At 37.2% G+C, this 17,455-nt stretch overlaps 3 protein-coding genes and 2 long non-coding RNA genes across 9 annotated transcripts in view; 3 read left to right on the forward strand and 2 right to left on the reverse strand.

Annotated features, from left to right (window-relative positions):
* Window positions 1–2,786, forward strand: part of LOC105684435 (mitogen-activated protein kinase kinase kinase 7-like) — a 10,500-nt gene extending 7,714 nt beyond the window's left edge. For all 3 annotated transcript variants that reach the window (XM_012397764.2, XM_012397763.3, XM_048654125.1), the window contains one exon: window positions 77–2,786. In XM_012397764.2, coding sequence (XP_012253187.2) covers window positions 77–241 — 165 coding nt within the window. In that variant the 3' untranslated portion in view covers window positions 242–2,786. The remainder of the gene's footprint in view (window positions 1–76) is intronic.
* Window positions 1,545–4,965, reverse strand: LOC125500641. Of its 3 annotated transcripts, none has more exons than XR_007278060.1 (4): window positions 4,767–4,965; window positions 4,509–4,656; window positions 3,699–3,981; window positions 1,545–2,402 (listed from the first exon to the last, which is right to left on the reverse strand). It is a non-coding gene; the product is annotated as an uncharacterized LOC125500641 (long non-coding RNA). The 3 variants fall into 3 exon arrangements; XR_007278062.1 differs by having other exon boundaries at window positions 3,699–3,858; window positions 4,767–4,964; XR_007278061.1 differs by lacking the exon at window positions 3,699–3,981 and having other exon boundaries at window positions 4,499–4,656; window positions 4,767–4,957.
* A 152-nt stretch (window positions 4,966–5,117) lies between these two features.
* On the forward strand, window positions 5,118–6,227 carry LOC105684492. The gene is made up of 2 exons (XM_012397874.3): window positions 5,118–5,447; window positions 5,542–6,227. The coding sequence occupies exons 1-2, from the start codon at window positions 5,365–5,367 to the stop codon at window positions 5,759–5,761; spliced, it is 303 nt and encodes a 100-aa protein (XP_012253297.2). The 5' UTR covers window positions 5,118–5,364; the 3' UTR covers window positions 5,762–6,227.
* On the reverse strand, window positions 5,864–11,930 carry LOC105684491 (2-hydroxyacyl-CoA lyase 1). Its single transcript, XM_012397873.3, has 12 exons — window positions 11,793–11,930; window positions 8,993–9,134; window positions 8,554–8,638; window positions 8,080–8,261; window positions 7,826–8,002; window positions 7,472–7,713; window positions 7,148–7,333; window positions 7,000–7,075; window positions 6,682–6,919; window positions 6,489–6,596; window positions 6,276–6,399; window positions 5,864–6,200 (listed from the first exon to the last, which is right to left on the reverse strand). Exons 1-12 carry the CDS (start codon window positions 11,841–11,843, stop codon window positions 6,105–6,107), a joined length of 1,707 nt encoding a protein of 568 aa, XP_012253296.2. The 5' UTR covers window positions 11,844–11,930; the 3' UTR covers window positions 5,864–6,104.
* Window positions 7,855–12,383, forward strand: LOC110116910. Its single transcript, XR_002305603.2, has 4 exons — window positions 7,855–7,991; window positions 8,063–8,285; window positions 9,395–9,518; window positions 9,610–12,383. It is a non-coding gene; the product is annotated as an uncharacterized LOC110116910 (long non-coding RNA).
* The last annotated feature ends 5,072 nt before the right edge of the window (window positions 12,384–17,455 follow it).

Consider the following 17,455-nt stretch of genomic DNA (forward strand, 5'->3'; position numbering starts at 1 on the left):
AAGTACAATTACCCGTGAGAATATTTTATCATTTTATAAATGAGTGGTGATAAAAATATGCTTTTAACAATGGCAGGAATCTTTGGTGAAATTATATTGGAGTCTGAAGACGCAGTTACAAATCATGAAAGGCCATCGAGGAGGTAATCCCGGAGCTTCGCCAGCAGCTATGGGCTCTGCCGTTTCAGGGGAGGATGGTTGGGTAGTTGTACCACGCCAAGACCCCCCCAGACTCTCTTGAAAATGTGTACTCTTGGAAAGGGGCACCACCATATGACAAAACATGTTTTTGCTACATATTTTTATCACCATTCAAGATCACAGAGAGTGATTGTTTCATTTATCCGAGTCCAGGCAATATGAACTGAATTCGGAAGGCCTGAGCAGTGATCTCCTATTTCCTCAAACATATGTTATTCGATATGAACTCCAGTGCCTGATTCTTGGTACGAAGGAGTGTAACTATTACACTTAATTTGAAAGACGTATTGAACATGACACAATATGGCCTAAATCAGTCCCATTGATGAGTTGATGTATAGAGAAATGTTGGACCTATTCAAATTCTACAGTACTACAGTGAAGAATCAGATACAATAATTGTCATACATTTATGCAATTCAGCAAAAATTAACACCTATTTATTTGTACTTTTACCTGACCTACAAGAAACTTCGAACTAAAAGGTTTTCTGAGGTCCTTTTTAATATTTGTCAACGACCCAAGTTATCTAATGAGGTATGTCATGCTTTGATATAATCGGACGAATCAACATTTATGCTGGTACTTATAAATAAATACTTTCCATAATTTTGAAACTTATGTTATACCTATCGCTGATTATAAAATCATGTCTAAAACCTAAGTTGGTGGAAAAAATAGTACCTTTAAGAAATCATTGTATCATAGAAAATAGAGATGATGCGATATATTGCGACAACTTTATGGGTGATGAAAAAAGTTTATTAATGATGGTACGTACGTACATTCTTTATAATTACGTCCTCTAGTTATATTTATAAGGTCGATTACACTGAGTCGAAGATAGTTGTGAATAATTTTAGTAAGTGGTAAGAAATATACATACAATAGGATTTAAACAGTTTGTAAGTCATTATATTTTTAAAAAAAGATTTACACATATAGGTAATAAAAAAATTACTCTGCACATATTTGATTAGTGAAGATTATGGCTGTGCTCGAAATGGTGTCTGCGACAATTTCTGGCGATATCAGTCAGAAGTGACCGTTGAAGTGTATTAAATTGTTCCATAATGTCTTCTACGAATTAATTACACCCTAAAAATCTCTGTGATTAGTAATATGTAATGTCTGAAAATCTGTTCCTATGTCTATAAGTTTTTTACTGGTAATATTTTCCCAAGTATCAACTCAATCAATGCCCCAACTTGGGGGATTGAATAATTAGAAGTTTGTTATTTTTGTTCAGTGACATAATTGATCATGGGAATTAAATATAGCTTACTGACAAACATTTCGTGCACAGTCGGTAAGAACAACTTCTAATGCTTATGACTGTTCTGTACTTTAGTAATGACGATGATTTGTAACTGAAACAATATGTACTCTAGTCGAATGTTACAAATAATCAAACAAATGCAACTAATGTAACTGAATTCACGTTACTAGAAAATACCTAAAGTGCTGAACGGTAAATGTGTATAACGTTTCAGTGTACGAAACTATGTGACATGAATGCTTGGTGCAATTGATTATGATCCCTCTAATGTCCAAGATATAGTTACACAAATTATTTGGCTCGAGACACCGTTTATGAAGAATTTGCCCGATTCCACATCATATTACAAAGTGATTGATAATCAACCTCGCGAGTTTTATGTACATACATACATATGTATGTACTACATAATCTGTAGTCCCTCTTCTTATTTACTCGACACAAGTGTCTAATAGCTTGTGGCAATAGTTGGAAAATTTTATTGAAAATGTGATTCATGCATATTGTATGTCTTCAATTAAACACATTGTTGTAAGTAATTCATATTCGAAATCGAAATTTGCAATGTAGATAGATACGTAAATGTCAAAGATCTTGCACAGTTTCTTTACACTGAAGCAAATGCTCCAATTCTCAAAAAATGTGTCCAAAACAGAAAATACTTGTTTCATGAAAGTGGGAAGAGTGGCCTTTATCAGAGTGAATATATTTGTTTTACAATCTGCACATAAATGAGCTAGTTGACAAAGCTAAAACCTACAGTGGTTTTGTAAATTGATCTACATATATGTATATTTTCTCTGTTGTATCAATACCTTTGTATGAACACGGTGTAAGATCGGTGAAAAATTAATCTTACTCGTTGATGTGCAATGCGAAATTGGGCAGGTACATCTGCAACTCCCTGTATTTCCCTCAGATTCTGGAAGAGAGAATACCAAAATGATTATATTATTTTTGGATAAAATATACCGATTCAGCAGCTACCATTGCTCGTATATGAACATATTTGGCTCAATTATCTTATCCTCTTCAATCTTTAAGAAGAAATCAACCTTGATCAGATAATACACGATTCGCAATTTAAAGATCAGCTAGCACTAGCTTTTTGAATTTTTTGCTGCTATTTTAGACAGATATGACTCGCATTGCTAAAAAAAAGAACTATTCAATTACCCTGTAATTACTTATTTATAATCAGTTATTTTGTTAATATAAAAGATGCATTTCATGTACTCTTGTGATGTATAATTTATAAGAACACCTTTACAAATAGATGTTACTCGTTAGATGAGTCTTTCAATAATCCTGTTTTCCATTTTTCTTTTTTCACTGTCACCTAAATCCACACCTATCCTCTTTGACCTGAACAATCCGTTTGTCATAAACAACCTACTATCCGCTGGAAAACAAGTACGTACACAGACCGTGATCATAAGTGGCGCATGTAAACATTACGCGATTTGATTTGGGCTGGCGCAAAATATCACTAGTGGAATTCACAGCAGAGGTGGGGGAATTCGGCGCCGCTCGACTCGCATCGACCGGCCACGATCTGTCATGATCACTGTTAACCTCACAAAACTGACACAGCCATTCAACGATGATTTAACGATAAACGAGACGCGTTAGCAGTCTGAAGCAGTTAGCAGTTAGAAGTTAGCATGCAAATATCCTTAATGCGTCTCGTTTATTGTCCTTTCCTTCATCAATGCATCAATGGCAAGTGTTTACTCTGTCATCGACGGAGATCATTCTATCCTATTTAATTAACCATATCATTTCTCTGATCGAAAATAACAACATCAGTCATGGTTTCTACGACATTATCGACAGATAATTCTAATATTTTCGGTAAACGCGCCGTGGATCATAACAGATCGTGGCCGGTCGATGCAATCCCCCCACCTCTGCTGTGGCGCTGCTGTAAATTCGACTAGGGATATTTTGCACGAACCTAAATCAAATCGCATCGTGTTTACATGTGCCACTTATGATCACGGTTTGTGTACGTATGTTCAACTCAAGAACGACACAGCTTCGCGCAGCTTTGAGCGGCCAGTGAGTCGGGTGGGGGAAGCCACGCCCGCTACCCAGTCCCGTAGCTATAAATTATCGTATATTCCGGCCCAGCACTTGAATCTGAGCTTTATAAAAGGATTGGAAGGTCAAACAATATCAACATTGTAGTCTCTTTAAATATTAGATGTATTTGTACCTTTTTTGGTGTCTCTTTGAACGGAATACCAAGAGTTCCATACGAAAGTGGCCACTCCATACGCCTGACTAGCGACAACTCATCTTGCGTTTACCAACACACGAATTTTTCACGTGCGTGAACCTCCGTCGGTATCAGCAGTTAGGAGCGTGCGAAAAATCTGAAAATTGGGATCTTGCCAGGGCCCCTGAAGCAGCTGCTGGCGCCTCGCGGAGCATTTGCTCTCGCTTTTGAATCCAGCAAACAAATAGTCCAAGCGTCGCAAAGGTTGCATTCAATATATCTATGGCGAAAGTAAATAGGAAACGAGAGTTCTGGACCACGCGCCCTACCTTACCGGCCGAATGGGTGATCTCGTACCGATATTATACCGACTTACCGACCGCGGTAAAATAAGTATAATATCGGTAAGATTCTACTTACCATTGTCGGTTGAATGTCGATCGATCGGTAATGCGTGCCAGTACATGAACGATTCGCATACGGAATTGCTGAGATCGGTACGACAGATATAACATCGGATGGCGAATATCTGAGCTCGGTAAAATAGGTAGGACATCGGTATTAAGTGATCATAGAGTCGATACCGATGTCGGTAAAACAACTATGAAAATCGATATCGAGTAATACCGCGGTCAGTAAGTCGGTAAAGCAGGGAGAAGATCGGTACGAGGTCACCCACTCGGCCGGTAAGGTAGGGCGCGTGGTCCAGACTTCTCGTTTCCTATCTACTCGCGAAGAAATGCATCCTCCTTGGGATTTTAAGGTCGAACCTGGCTACGTTTTAGCAGAAACTTTACCTGCATTTACCTGCATATTTTTAATGCTGAATACGCCAAACCCTGTCTATTTGGACAATATGTCATCTGCCTCCCTTTTTGATATTCTGGGATCCTCGACCTTGAGATCCTTGTGTGTACAACTTCACGATCATCAATCGCTCCCGTCTGTGAACAGTCTGTAAAAAATTTAAAATGAAATTGTTTCAGATACATTAAAACGGTGGTAATATTTCAATTATAATACATAAAATTATATTTCGTATATAATTTTATGTATTTTTTTCACCTGGCCTTTTTGTTTCCTTTTCTTTGGCGGTAACACTGATACTTCGTCGTCCATATTCCTCTGCACTTATGTATGTTCACTTATTCCAGTCTTTTATATGCGCAGTAGGAAATAAATAAGTCACAAATTGTAATATTATCAATATTCTTACAGCACTCTTTACTTCGCAACTACTGACATTTGAATGTTTGAATTTATAAGTGCCCAGGGCCTGCTGGTTGGTTTATAGTTAGATATAGCCTGTTTGGTAACCTGGAGAGGGTAAAGTGGGCAGACCGTTGGGTGGGATCTGACCGCACTGAACGAATCTACGTTCGGGAGTATGTCGTTCTTAAGTTGAACCCAGCGAACCCATCCTGTTTACGTCGAAGGATTCTTCCTTGAGTATCAGGTCGCCAACCAGCACCGACTCCCAGTCAGATTACTAGAAAGAGACACACTGGTGCGCGGTTCATACTTTATTTTGCTTTATTTCTATCCTTCAAAAAGTTCAAAATGAAACCACGATGACAGGCTGTTGACGGGTAATCGGAATAAATAGGAATAGCTCAGGACAGCACGATTGTGGGTGATCTATGTACGTACGTACGTACGTACGATGGAGCAAAAAGATTCGGATACAGACGTACAAGCGGATATAAAAGCTGAGTTGATCGCAATAAACGAACTCATTCGGTCAATGTAAGTCCAGTCTCAAGTGTTCAGCTGGGTTATGAACTGATACCGAACTCCTCTGGAATATTCGTTGATCTTAGACATTATTAATTATTTCTAGAAAAGAAGAGCTACAGGATATTAACGACTATGTAAAGAAGGATGGACCTTTGGATACAAGTCAAAGCAATGCAATCCAGTCTTTGTCTTCGTTAGCAACAAGTGTTGGCATCACAGTAGTGGAACCAAGTCATGATGAGGATAATCCAGCGTCAAATCCTTTGGCTCCAGTCTCTATGCAATACATCACCGAAATGCTTGAATCGTTGTCACATAGATGAAGTGCTGGTGATATTTACTTGATCACCTTTCATTCCATGGAATATTCCATCTTACGCCACAGTATAATCAATACCCATCAGTTTAATAATTGAAACAGCTCATAGTTTGATTATTCATTTATTGATAATACCGATTTTTTCTTCTTTCACCCAAATGTGGAATATGAAATATTTATTAGACTTTGGATCAAGTCAACAAAGTAAAGTAAATTAATCTCTGAACTGGTCCATGTATAATGAGTATAATAACATGATCACTTCTATAATTCGTCAACTGAAGATTTGTCAACATTCATATAATTTCAGAGCTCCTTATTGAATATAAAACATTCATTTCCAACTCTCAGAGTTTAGATTCAGTAAGCCAACTAAAGCTCTGTGTCTTGCGATCCGCGGCAGGATTAATTAAGATATTGATTATAGTTGGTGAGTCAGTTACCTGAAATAATAATCCATATTATAAGTACTACTCCATCTCATTTATGGAAGAGGCTTAACCCTGGAAACACATCACCTTTAAGGCCGTCCTGAGAGCAGTTTCAATCTCTGATACTGTTGTACAGAAATGACCTCTTCTTCCAAACATTTCCATCATTCTTTCATATCTCGTTTCAGCGGTAAGTGATTGCGGTGGTGTCCTATAAAAATGAAAATAATTTACTCGTACTTGCTGAAAACTCGGGAAATAAAACTTCAAATGCCAAGCTATCTTCTACTGATGTCTTACACTTGTGTCGCTTCACCAGCATCTTGTATTTGTTTCATCGTCTCTTTATCTAGTCCGCCATATATTCCATTGTTATTGACAATTATAATGATAATCGGAAGCTTGTATCTGGAGAATTGAAGTAATTTAAGCTATGTATATGAGGAACCAGAAGCGAAGCATGTAACTTGAGTAAATTCCAATATCATCTCACCTAAACATGGTTTCAACTTCCATACCAGAAAACCCAAATGCACTATCACCTTCGACACAAATGACTCTTTTTTTTGGAGCATTGTCTTTACAATAAAGAGCAGCCGCTATAGCAAAACCTGGACCTACACCCATTGTACCAAAAGTTCCTGCATCCAACCTGTGTCTTGGTAGCTCATTCAGTAACATAGTGCGACCGATATCCATTGTATTAGCACCCTCGGAGCAAATGATGGAGTCTAAAATATGAAATAGTAGTCAAATTTTCAATTGTGCATGCCTCTGTAATCATAGAGGAACATCAATCTGAATGTCTCACCACTCGGAATAATTTGTTGAATGTGTTTGAAGACCGTGTAATAATTTAGTGGCAGTGATGTATCGAGTGCCATAGCCTGTAATGGAAATATTCTTTCAAACTTTATTTTCTTTAGATTGCGAAGAACGAAAGTTCAAAACATTCTTACAGCAACAGTTTTTCTATTCCTATCAGCCTTGGCAATTAGCTCTTTCCACCATGGATTGGTGTGCGCTAAATTGAATTTGCGATTTTTAAATGCTTGTGATAGTTGATGAGCTACTGGCCCGATATCAGCCTGTATAGCTACAGTTGATTGTAAAGAGTTGTGCATTTCTTCAGCGCACAAGTCCACCTGCAAACAGGTTCCTATTACTTAAAGCAATAATAAATATTTTCTTTAGTCATCGGTGCACTATACTCCCTTTCAATGCAAATTTTCGTCATTAATGAACAACAAGAGTATATGGAATTTCTGTGGTAGTAAACATACTTGGATAACTTTTACATTCTTCTGGTAACGCGGCGGGCGACCAAAGTGCAACATCCAATTTAATCTAGCTCCTAAAAGCAGTATGACATCACATTGCTGTAATGCTAAGGTTCTTGCACTGGATACGCAATTCTGATTTGTATCCGATATCACCCCTTTACCCATTGGTGTTGGCAAAAAAGGCAAGCTCGTAGAATTAATGAGCTCTTGAACCTCTTTTTCGGCATGAGCATAACCGGCACCTGTAATCATTAGAGTTTTGTTTCAATCAGCCAAGTTGCGATTCTTTTATGTCTTCTAACGCCAGGTATTGTACATTCACCACAACTAATATTTTCATGTTTTTTGTAATACCTTTTCCAACAATAATTAGTGGCTTCTTAGCATTGGCTAATAGACTCACTGCCTGCTCTATGAGCTCTGGTTGAGGGTATATGACAGGAGGTGGTGGACATCGTCCAACTTTTGCAATACGCTTTACTGGAACTTTTTGAGTTAATATCGTAGCTGGCATGTCCAGGTATGTGGCACCTGTAAAATTGCATAATGTATCATCAGAAGAATTTGATCAAATATTATTACCTCATACAGTAATGTGAATTGTTTACCAGGTCTACCATAAGTTGCCAATCTAACAGCCTTCTCAACATGAAGAGGTATAAGTGCAGCCGAAGGTGGCCTGGCAGCATATTTGCAGTAAGGGCGGCTACTTTCAACTTGTGGCCATTCTTGGAACCCCCCGATTCCTTCATGATCTTGTGGGCAGGATCCTCCGATGACCAAAACTGGCCTGTGAAAGAAAGATTTTATTTTGGTAAGAATCTAAGTATGAAATGATCTGAAGAGCCAATCTATCACTTATAACACATTCTATTTTGAAAAATGCTCACACCCCCGCTGTATTTTTCGCGTTACTGTGACTATAAAAATCGTGAATAATAATCCGATAAAATCGATGTGAACGATCCATGTCAAAAAGGGGTACGAAAAAAAATAATCGAAGAAATGGAACGAATCGTATCACGTGTATGATTGTATTTCCAAATAATTATTTCCCTTTTGTCATACATTAGTATACGTACCAACAGTTAACTTGTGCGTTGGCCATACCTCCCGTAACGTGAAGTAGTCCCGGTCCGGAGACACAAAGAACCACTCCCGGCTTTTCTATCAATAAAGAGTTTTGTTGAATACAAACGATGATCCATTAACGGCTTCGTTCACTATATTAGGTAAAAAAACCGAAGGTCTGCAGTTCCAATTGGGTAGTACATAGGATAACAACGTATTTTCCGATTGATTTTTGCGCAATAATTAATAAATTAAATTTCTGAAATAAATCAATTTACTTTGAACAATAATAAATGCTGATAACTGGCAGACTCCTCGGAATTCTATCACCTCGAGTCAGTCTTCAGATAAAATCATGACGTATTAATTTATGAAAACAAGGTTATTCGAATCACCTAGATTCATAACCGAATCATGGTCAGTAGTATAAAATGCACAAAGATCACTCACTTGTCAGGTATCCGTAAGCTTGTGCAGCGTAGCATGCCGATTGTTCATTCCTAAAACCTAAGTACTGGAGTCCTGCAACCTGCATTGCCAACGCCAACTCTATCACAGGATGTCCCATTATCCCAAAGACATATTCCAGCCCCTGCAATGTAATAATTTTTCATGAAATAGATGAGAATAAATTACAGGTGGCATGATTATTATTATATTCCAGTAGTTAAATGCATGATATTATAGTTACAATGCTGATCTTTGCGATACAGAAAGAAATGATTCCGCACCGCTAACGAAAAATTAATTCGTTAACAATTGAGCGAAATGTGGCGATCCAAAGTAAAATCTGTTCAGTTGATTCAAGAAATATGTTCGTCAATCATATAACTTTTATTATTTCTGTTACAGGGTTGAAATATGCGAGAACCGCGTCGGGTCCGGGTGTGGGGTGGGTAATGAGAAACAGGCTAGTCTTAGGTTGATTCGTAAGCCTCATTGTTGGCACGTTACACGGAAAAGTATAAGTACCCAGGTATGTATGTATATGGGTATGTATACCATAAATAGGTATTCAAGTGACCTGTGTAAAGGGCGGCGGAAACGTGCGTCGGTTTTGTTATTAGGGTGGTGAAGAAGCGACGCACCGCGGGGGGCGACATGGCCTGTTGCCTCTTTTCCGTTTACAGCGGTCATTTGGCAAATTCCGGTGATTGAACGGACAGCGCAGGTGTACAACGATCGAAAACCGAACAGGGTCAGTCAAGACTTAACGCTATGGAACTACCAGGAAACTAATCTAAATCCGAAACCAATCAACTAAATCATCGCAATAACGGTGCCGTTCTAGAATAAATCGCCACGCTCCGTTTGTCCGTAATGCAAATGCAGATATAATGCGAAATGCATAAAAATATATAAGTAGATGGAATTCTCATCGGGACATGGATTGAACGTTGCATTTGGGCGTATTACAATTTACAGATTATTGGGTGGGCTTTCGATCGACCGCTGCTATGCGTGTCGATTTTAGGTTTTTATGCCTGTATAGGTATATGTATATCCCTCGCGTGATATGGGAGCAATTTTTACGTAATTTGCTTATATAAGATGAACAGCATAGCAGTAATCTGATGATCCTCGAGGCTCGCTCATAGCTGATCATTGGAGTATGGTGTTCGCCAGATTGGTCACAGTCATGGAACACGTAAATTTTGTCCGTGATAATGCGATTGCTATGTGCACGTAATACGAAGCAAGGACAGTTCGAGAGCGGAAAAAATACAAGTTTTACGAGTACCGCGCCTATCACCGGCATCGCGTAATGCAGCATGTGCGCGTACGTGAAGAAATTTGTTTCTGAAAAAATTCTGTTCCAACTCATAGTTGATGTTCAAATAAGAAACTAAATGAACAAAACGCTTTGTTATTCGAATCAGAATTTTCTTCGCCGATTTTGCGCTTTTTCACGTTGTACAGCCTTAAACGAATATAATCACGAAACGTGCATGGCTCATAAGAATTTATGATTATACACGTAGTATGGCCATGATAAAATAGATGAATTTTTTTTACTATCGCGCTCGGATTTTTCCATTGCAGCTGGAGTAGTTGAATATGTAGTAGAGAATTAAACACGTGGCACCACTAAACAAAATTCCGAGTAATGGAGCGTTGCAGAGTCGGTAGATAGACCCTCCCTAAAACTCTCAAGGGTGCAGGGTCGAAGGTATCGTACTTTTCCAAGACCCTACATAAGTAAAACTTCGGGAAACTAAAATGTAAGCGGCGTTGTTGAAACAGCAATTGAAAATCGGTAATCCCGTAGGTGGGTGAAAACCCCGGCTAAAATAAAACGGATACGTGTTTTAGGAACTATTTCGTGACGAGTATTGATCAGATTAATTTAAGCCCCTTCACATTGTTGGGTAAAAGTGAAAAAATTTCACTATTTCATTTACTTTTTATTTATAAAAAATTAACTCGGTAAAATTAATATCAAATTTTTCACGTAGCTATGAGAAGTCTGGCTTTCGACGCGAAGCTAACACATGAGCAACTTCATACCGATTGCTTATCGTCGGTGATTACAAGGATAATTACCAAACTAATAACGTCGCACGATAATCTGCACAACCGAGCATTCGATGTTGCAAATTACCATTGCAGGTACTCGTAATTGAATAATAGCCAGCAGGTTCATTTAACTTCCTCTATGCACGACGGAACTAAAGATATAAAATATTATCCCATTTTTCGTGACAAGCGATTCTCGCATATATCGTCAATATATAAAATTCTACACGAATCCGAGCTTGTTATGCGAATCGATTTGAAATTAGAAGTCCGTTAGAATTTTTTCATTCGAAACGAAATATTCGCAGAGTTTTAATTCCCGTTTTGAGAGTTCGTTTAAATTAGCTGGAAAGCATTGGATAAACGTCGACGACACCTGACTATTTGAACGCCTAGCATATTATCGTTGCTGCGGAAAGTTGCGCGCTTCAATGCGCGGTGTTACTTTGCGCACATTTATAGCTCAGTCATTTCGAACGCAGCTGCGACTATGAATTTGAACACTACTTGGAAAGAACTCGTGAAGAATGGTTTAATGATTCCGTTCTCTGGGTACGCAAAAACCTCAACATGTGATGATAAACGAAACGTTCTCCTGAATGAAATTACAGAACATGCTACAAAGTTTGATAATTACTTATACCATCTTCGTAGACATAACCTCAAAAGATGATCGTAAGTGATGAAAAAAAAAACCATCAAATAAAACAATGATTAAATATATAAAAATTACCTGCTCCTTAAGAGCTTCTGCGAGTATTTGATTACCCTCCATCTCGTCCATCGCAATCGTAATTGGGGAAGTTGTCGAGGTGTTTGCACTTTATAACGAAACGAACTTACTTCTTTATGCGTAGACGTCACACAAAATGAGCATTGGAAGCAAAGTCCATAAAATGCTTTCTTTTTATCAATTGCGATTAACATTGTCTTCTGCTAAGCGGGCGCTGTTCATAGGTGATTGCTATCATTTCAACGATACCCAATATACATTGGACAGGTTTGATCACACCTGCGAAATTGGACCTACTGTACTATAATTATTAGGCACAAAAAATTGTAGTCTCTATTTAAAATCTAATTGGAATTTATCTGTTTTATCTTCAGTACCTGAAAAGGCAAGTTGAATAGCTACTGTTACGCCTATGATGGTTATCGATTTATTGAAAGCACGTACTTGCATTGTAAAATTTGAACTTTTGCCTCCTTATTTGATGATTATATGTCCGACCGTTTGTCGGAATCGTAGCATTATTGTTTTTTCTTATGTATCCGTACTCGAGCACAGCGGTTTGTAAGAAAAATAAAAATAATTGAAAATTGATTGCCAAATGATAATTAGGCAAATCCATGCTATCGTTGAACACCGGTCTGTATATGATAAAATCTGTTTACTTATTTTACACATTTTCCAATGGAGTGGAAAAATGTACTCGGTCTCCCTGAACATCGTATGGTATTTCTACAATATTTTCTCAAGTTACAAACAAACACTAGTAATTTTCTCACGAGACTTGTTATTCTATATTTTAATTTTTTTTTTCTCCACATTTAGACTCGACAGTCTCGAAGATCGTATTGTGTCATCCGCAAAAAGTAGACACATCCTGTTCCAAAACTTTCTAACCGTGTTAACAGCTTATAAAAAATTTGGCACACGATTTTTTTTTTCCTTGCAATTAATAGATACTCTTCAGAGCGTCTGCGAATGGTGTATAGAATAAGCCCACAAAATACGGATATCGACTCTTAATAAAGAGAGAGAGAGAAAAATCAAAAATAAAACAGCTATATAAGTACACGCAAATATGTTCTTATTATATTCTTATATTCGCACCGGTTCGACTGAGATTGCACAGAGAGCTCGTTAAGCTGCTATTTCCAATCAAGAATTAATTAAAGAATCATCGTAAATGTTAAGACTTTTTATGCACGTTTTATAATACTGTTTATTTATAAATATTGTGAATTATGTAATTTAGTTACTTAGATGTATAATTATTCGTCTACGTGGGACAGAAAGGTAGCAATTTTATAAACTTCATAATTATGCACCGTAGGCTTATTATGGTCGTGTGAGAATCGTTCATGCAGATAATATGACGGAGGATCGATGCATTTCCGGATTGTCCGGTAAATTTAAGAACCTATTATTCATTCTCATCGTATATTTATCCGTTCGACATTCAGACTCGATTATTTAATCACATTTATATTCATACAACTATATCGTCGGTTAAATTGTATCGGTATTACATTGACTAGATTATAAAACCTGGTTTTTGTTTACAGTTTTAGTCCCCGCCTCGAGCTATAATAGATAAAATCTGATTATTGTGCAGTTTCGAACGTGTTCTTTGTTTTTTTTTTTTTTGTTTGTTATTTTTTTTACGCTCACTGAATATCGGCTATAAAGATGGAATTTTTTAATCTTTAAGTTCATTAAGCAAATTCTATATCCTGTGAATGGTATAACGAGACGCGAACATCATTATCGCATAGTTCATTGGTTTCCATATGGAACCTGCTTTTTGCGCGTATACATATGTTTTTGCTAGCTGTACGTGTGCCACTAATTTAGCTGATCTGAGAGTAGGATTTGCGAGTCTCCGAATACCGTCCATGTGAAACTTAAAACTAACGGTAAAAACGATTCGACAAGACGCGCAATGTTCGTTTAAATTCCGGATTAGAGATCCATCATTTTCATATACGAGAATCACCAGACCGGTATTCCAGAGTTGATATTTCTGACGGGTGCTACCCGCCACAATGACCCCCAGACCGAACACTCCACTTTTATTATTCGCATAAAAAATGCCCGTAAAAACTATTGTACACATATGTATACACGTATATTCAATGCACTGCTAGCATAGCACAGTTTTTTATTTTTTTTTATCACATACATATACATTAAATTATGTACGATGCTTTAATGCGTGCCGGATTTCATATTACGAATACATAACACAACGTATCGCTATTATTTCAATTTTACTTCTCGTATATGATGTTAGCGAAGTTCTTTTAGTGTATTACAAAGCTGCATGCCTTGTATGAAGTATATTACAGGCTAATACATATACCTATATATACATATATATATGTATGTGTGCAATATACATATGCGTCTGTATAAAAAATTCGCAGAAAAAGTATGCAATATTTTCTGTTAACACACCTGACCACTTTCACCGACGTATTCTGCCAACCTGAGAGTAATTTTTTTTTCCTTCCTATAATTGTTTGGGAAGAAAGAAAAGTTCAGCCACTGGTGATTTTCTTGGTGCTGATGCATTTGTCGATTAGAATGTTGTACATAAAATTGTACTCTATTTAGTCATGAATTTAATGGAATATTTGAATCGTTTACACAAGTTGATGTCTCCAATTCAAATATGGAGAGAAATGTTTTTTGATGAATGCAATCGCGGTAGATCATCGGAGCAAAACAAGATGTGGTGTTAGCTGTTACCAAATGCCGGTGGAATTACTAATTGTGAGTGACATTCGCCTTCATTGATTTTGACGGAGCCTAGGAGATTTTTTCATACCTTGAGTCAATGCAAAACTAGCGAATATGAAGTCGGCACGCAATCATCTCCCATCAAAGCGTCATTTTGACCTTGAAAACTTCTGAAATCGTAAATTACAGCCGATTCACCATCCTGCTTCAGCGTCGTCCGAAGCGTACTCGTATAGGAGTTTACGTCGGGAGTGTACACTTTCATCGAGATTGAAATCAGAAGATGTCGTTAGTCAATTTTGTCTTGATATTTTTCGAATTTTCTATCATATATTATTCATTATTTCCGCAATATAACTATTGCTCAAATGCCGTATGTCCCGTATTTTTCGAGATATAGCCTCAAATACTTTCCTTTTTACTCGATTCGTTGGCCAACTAAAATCACAGATGATACAAACTACCGTAACTAGTATTGTCAAAAATAATTCTCACGACGTTCCATATAATTTTGGAAAATATTGGTTTGTAATTTTATGAATAGACCACCTTACTGTAGCTGTGTATTACTTATTAAAAGTGGCGAATTTGTATTTGTCAAAAAAGTATTTTTATACGATCATATTAATCCTTATCGATAAAAACAGAAAATAAAAGATGGCCGTTTGAAGTGGCGATCATTGTACAGAGAAATACATACAAACATTAAGGAGGTAGTTTCGGGTAAAATTTTTTTCAACGACAGTATCGTTGAGGGTTTTCTACCTGCTCGATGCCTAGGTGAGAGACTCATCGAGTATTTGTCATGTTTTCGGGTACCTACGCACGGAGCATTATAATTTTGCTATGGAGTTGGCCGAGAAAATTCGCCGTATTTATGGCAGATGCGTGGCAATTTCGCATACCTACAAGGTGCTCCTTATGACACATAGGATATATAAGTTGTTCTTGTGAATTTTCCACGGCTTTGAACAATAGAAAAGTTAGTTAATCTGGAAATAATGAAAATACCGCGACTTTTCCGAAGAGAAGGGAGAATTGGCCCGTGCCTGCCGATGCGCGATAGCGTTCGCTGTATAAGAATCGTCGTTTCGATTTACTTTATTTACACAGAGCTGATTGCCACGCGGATGAACTAATACGCTGTACTTACAACTATAATACGACAATAGAACGCAGCCTTCTAATGAACGTGATTACAACTAAATTTAAGGACATCGCAGGTATATCTGCACCAACGATGTATTATTGGAAAGTTCTAGGCGCGTAACTTCAGGTATGGTTAATACACAGGTAGATACCAATATCTATAGATATGTATAAAAGTAGGTATACGGCTGAAGAAGAACGCTGGGAATCCCCCTAGGGGTAACCGCTGTGCATTTTCAAATAGGCTTCGATACTACACAGAAAAGGATTAAGGTACTCACGTATCTATGCGTACATGTATATACTTCACGTGTATTAACACAAGACACCGCGGCATATGGCAGAATTATGGAAAAATAAATTCTCAGCTTTGAAATGGTGCAGGTAAGAATAATTCAAATTAGTCATTTTCAAACAATCGACAAAACCAGCTGCAGCTGGCCATAATCTACTCATATACGTGTACAATTATACTTTGAACGAATTCTTGGAAACATTTTGCATTTTGTTCGAGTCAATAAAAATTCCAAGTATTTACACAGGAAGTGTATTTCACGTAAACTCGATGGACGATTTTCTTATTCTGCAACTCCCCACATACATATAATACCGATATATGGCTACTTTTCGCAATATCTGTGATTTGATTTTGATGCTCATCGCAAATAAATGGCATCAGACCTGTAATTATTGGGCCCATTCCGTTTCTCGTGCTTTATAGTAAAAATTAATCACAATATCAGCCGGACTCTGACAAACGCATAGGGGTGATTCTCTTCTAACTGTGATTCTTTTACCTCAAAATTTGTTCTTCCTAAAGGTGAATATTTTTGGCTTTTTCACGCTTACACTCATTTCATTCGATGTCAGACATGAGTGTACAGAAGCAATTCACTTCAACCTTAAGATAGCGGAAGTAAGAACATAATTCAAAAATTCCCACGCTGCGGTATAGACGCATATGTTTGTCCATGGTGCTAATATAAAATAATTTTAGTTAGATACTCCATCAGCAAAAATGATCAAATTTGTCATTGATTTATACCGCGGACCAAATTTATTAATCAATAATTCAATGATAAACTGATATATTGATAGATTCGATGATAATTTCTTGCGGAATAACCTTGCACATTGAAATCTACCGCAACGTTGCTAGAAAGTTTCACATTGACGAAGAAGGTGATTACTTTCATGATGAATCCGAGAATGAGACATGCCACGATACTGACATTTCAATGTGATAATCCATGTTTGTGGAGTACGTTTGGTAGACCGTATTACCATAGAGATGTTTTAAATTAATTGATTATTTGTATTGAAGATCAGTAAACGGTGCTGGACGTAAAAAATCACAGAACAGAATCACCCATAACACTAATATATTCAATTGATGTTTCAATACCATTATGCGAATCGGTCCGTTGATGTTCAACAAGCAATCGTCATCGTACCAAAATTATTATAGACAATTTTTCTCAATTGACCAAATATATTTTTTTCTTTCAATTTAACCAACTCATCAAGCATTGCTAATCGAAACTATATTGAAAATACCGTAATGTCAATTCAAAAAGCAGCATAAAGGCCAATAGTTTTGTTAACATGAGAGTAAGCCACGGATTTTGAATGGGAGAGAACGTTACTAGAAATAATCAATTTCATACATACATGTATTCAGTAAAAAGAAAAACCGAAAAAAAAGAAAAGAAGATAAATAAAATAAGCTTACGCAAATCGATCGCTTGTGGATAATCGCGCGAATTGCGATCGCTCTG

This window comes from Athalia rosae, chromosome 4 (assembly GCF_917208135.1).
Source record: "Athalia rosae chromosome 4, iyAthRosa1.1, whole genome shotgun sequence".
In the NCBI taxonomy this organism is placed as follows: domain Eukaryota; kingdom Metazoa; phylum Arthropoda; class Insecta; order Hymenoptera; family Athaliidae; genus Athalia; species Athalia rosae.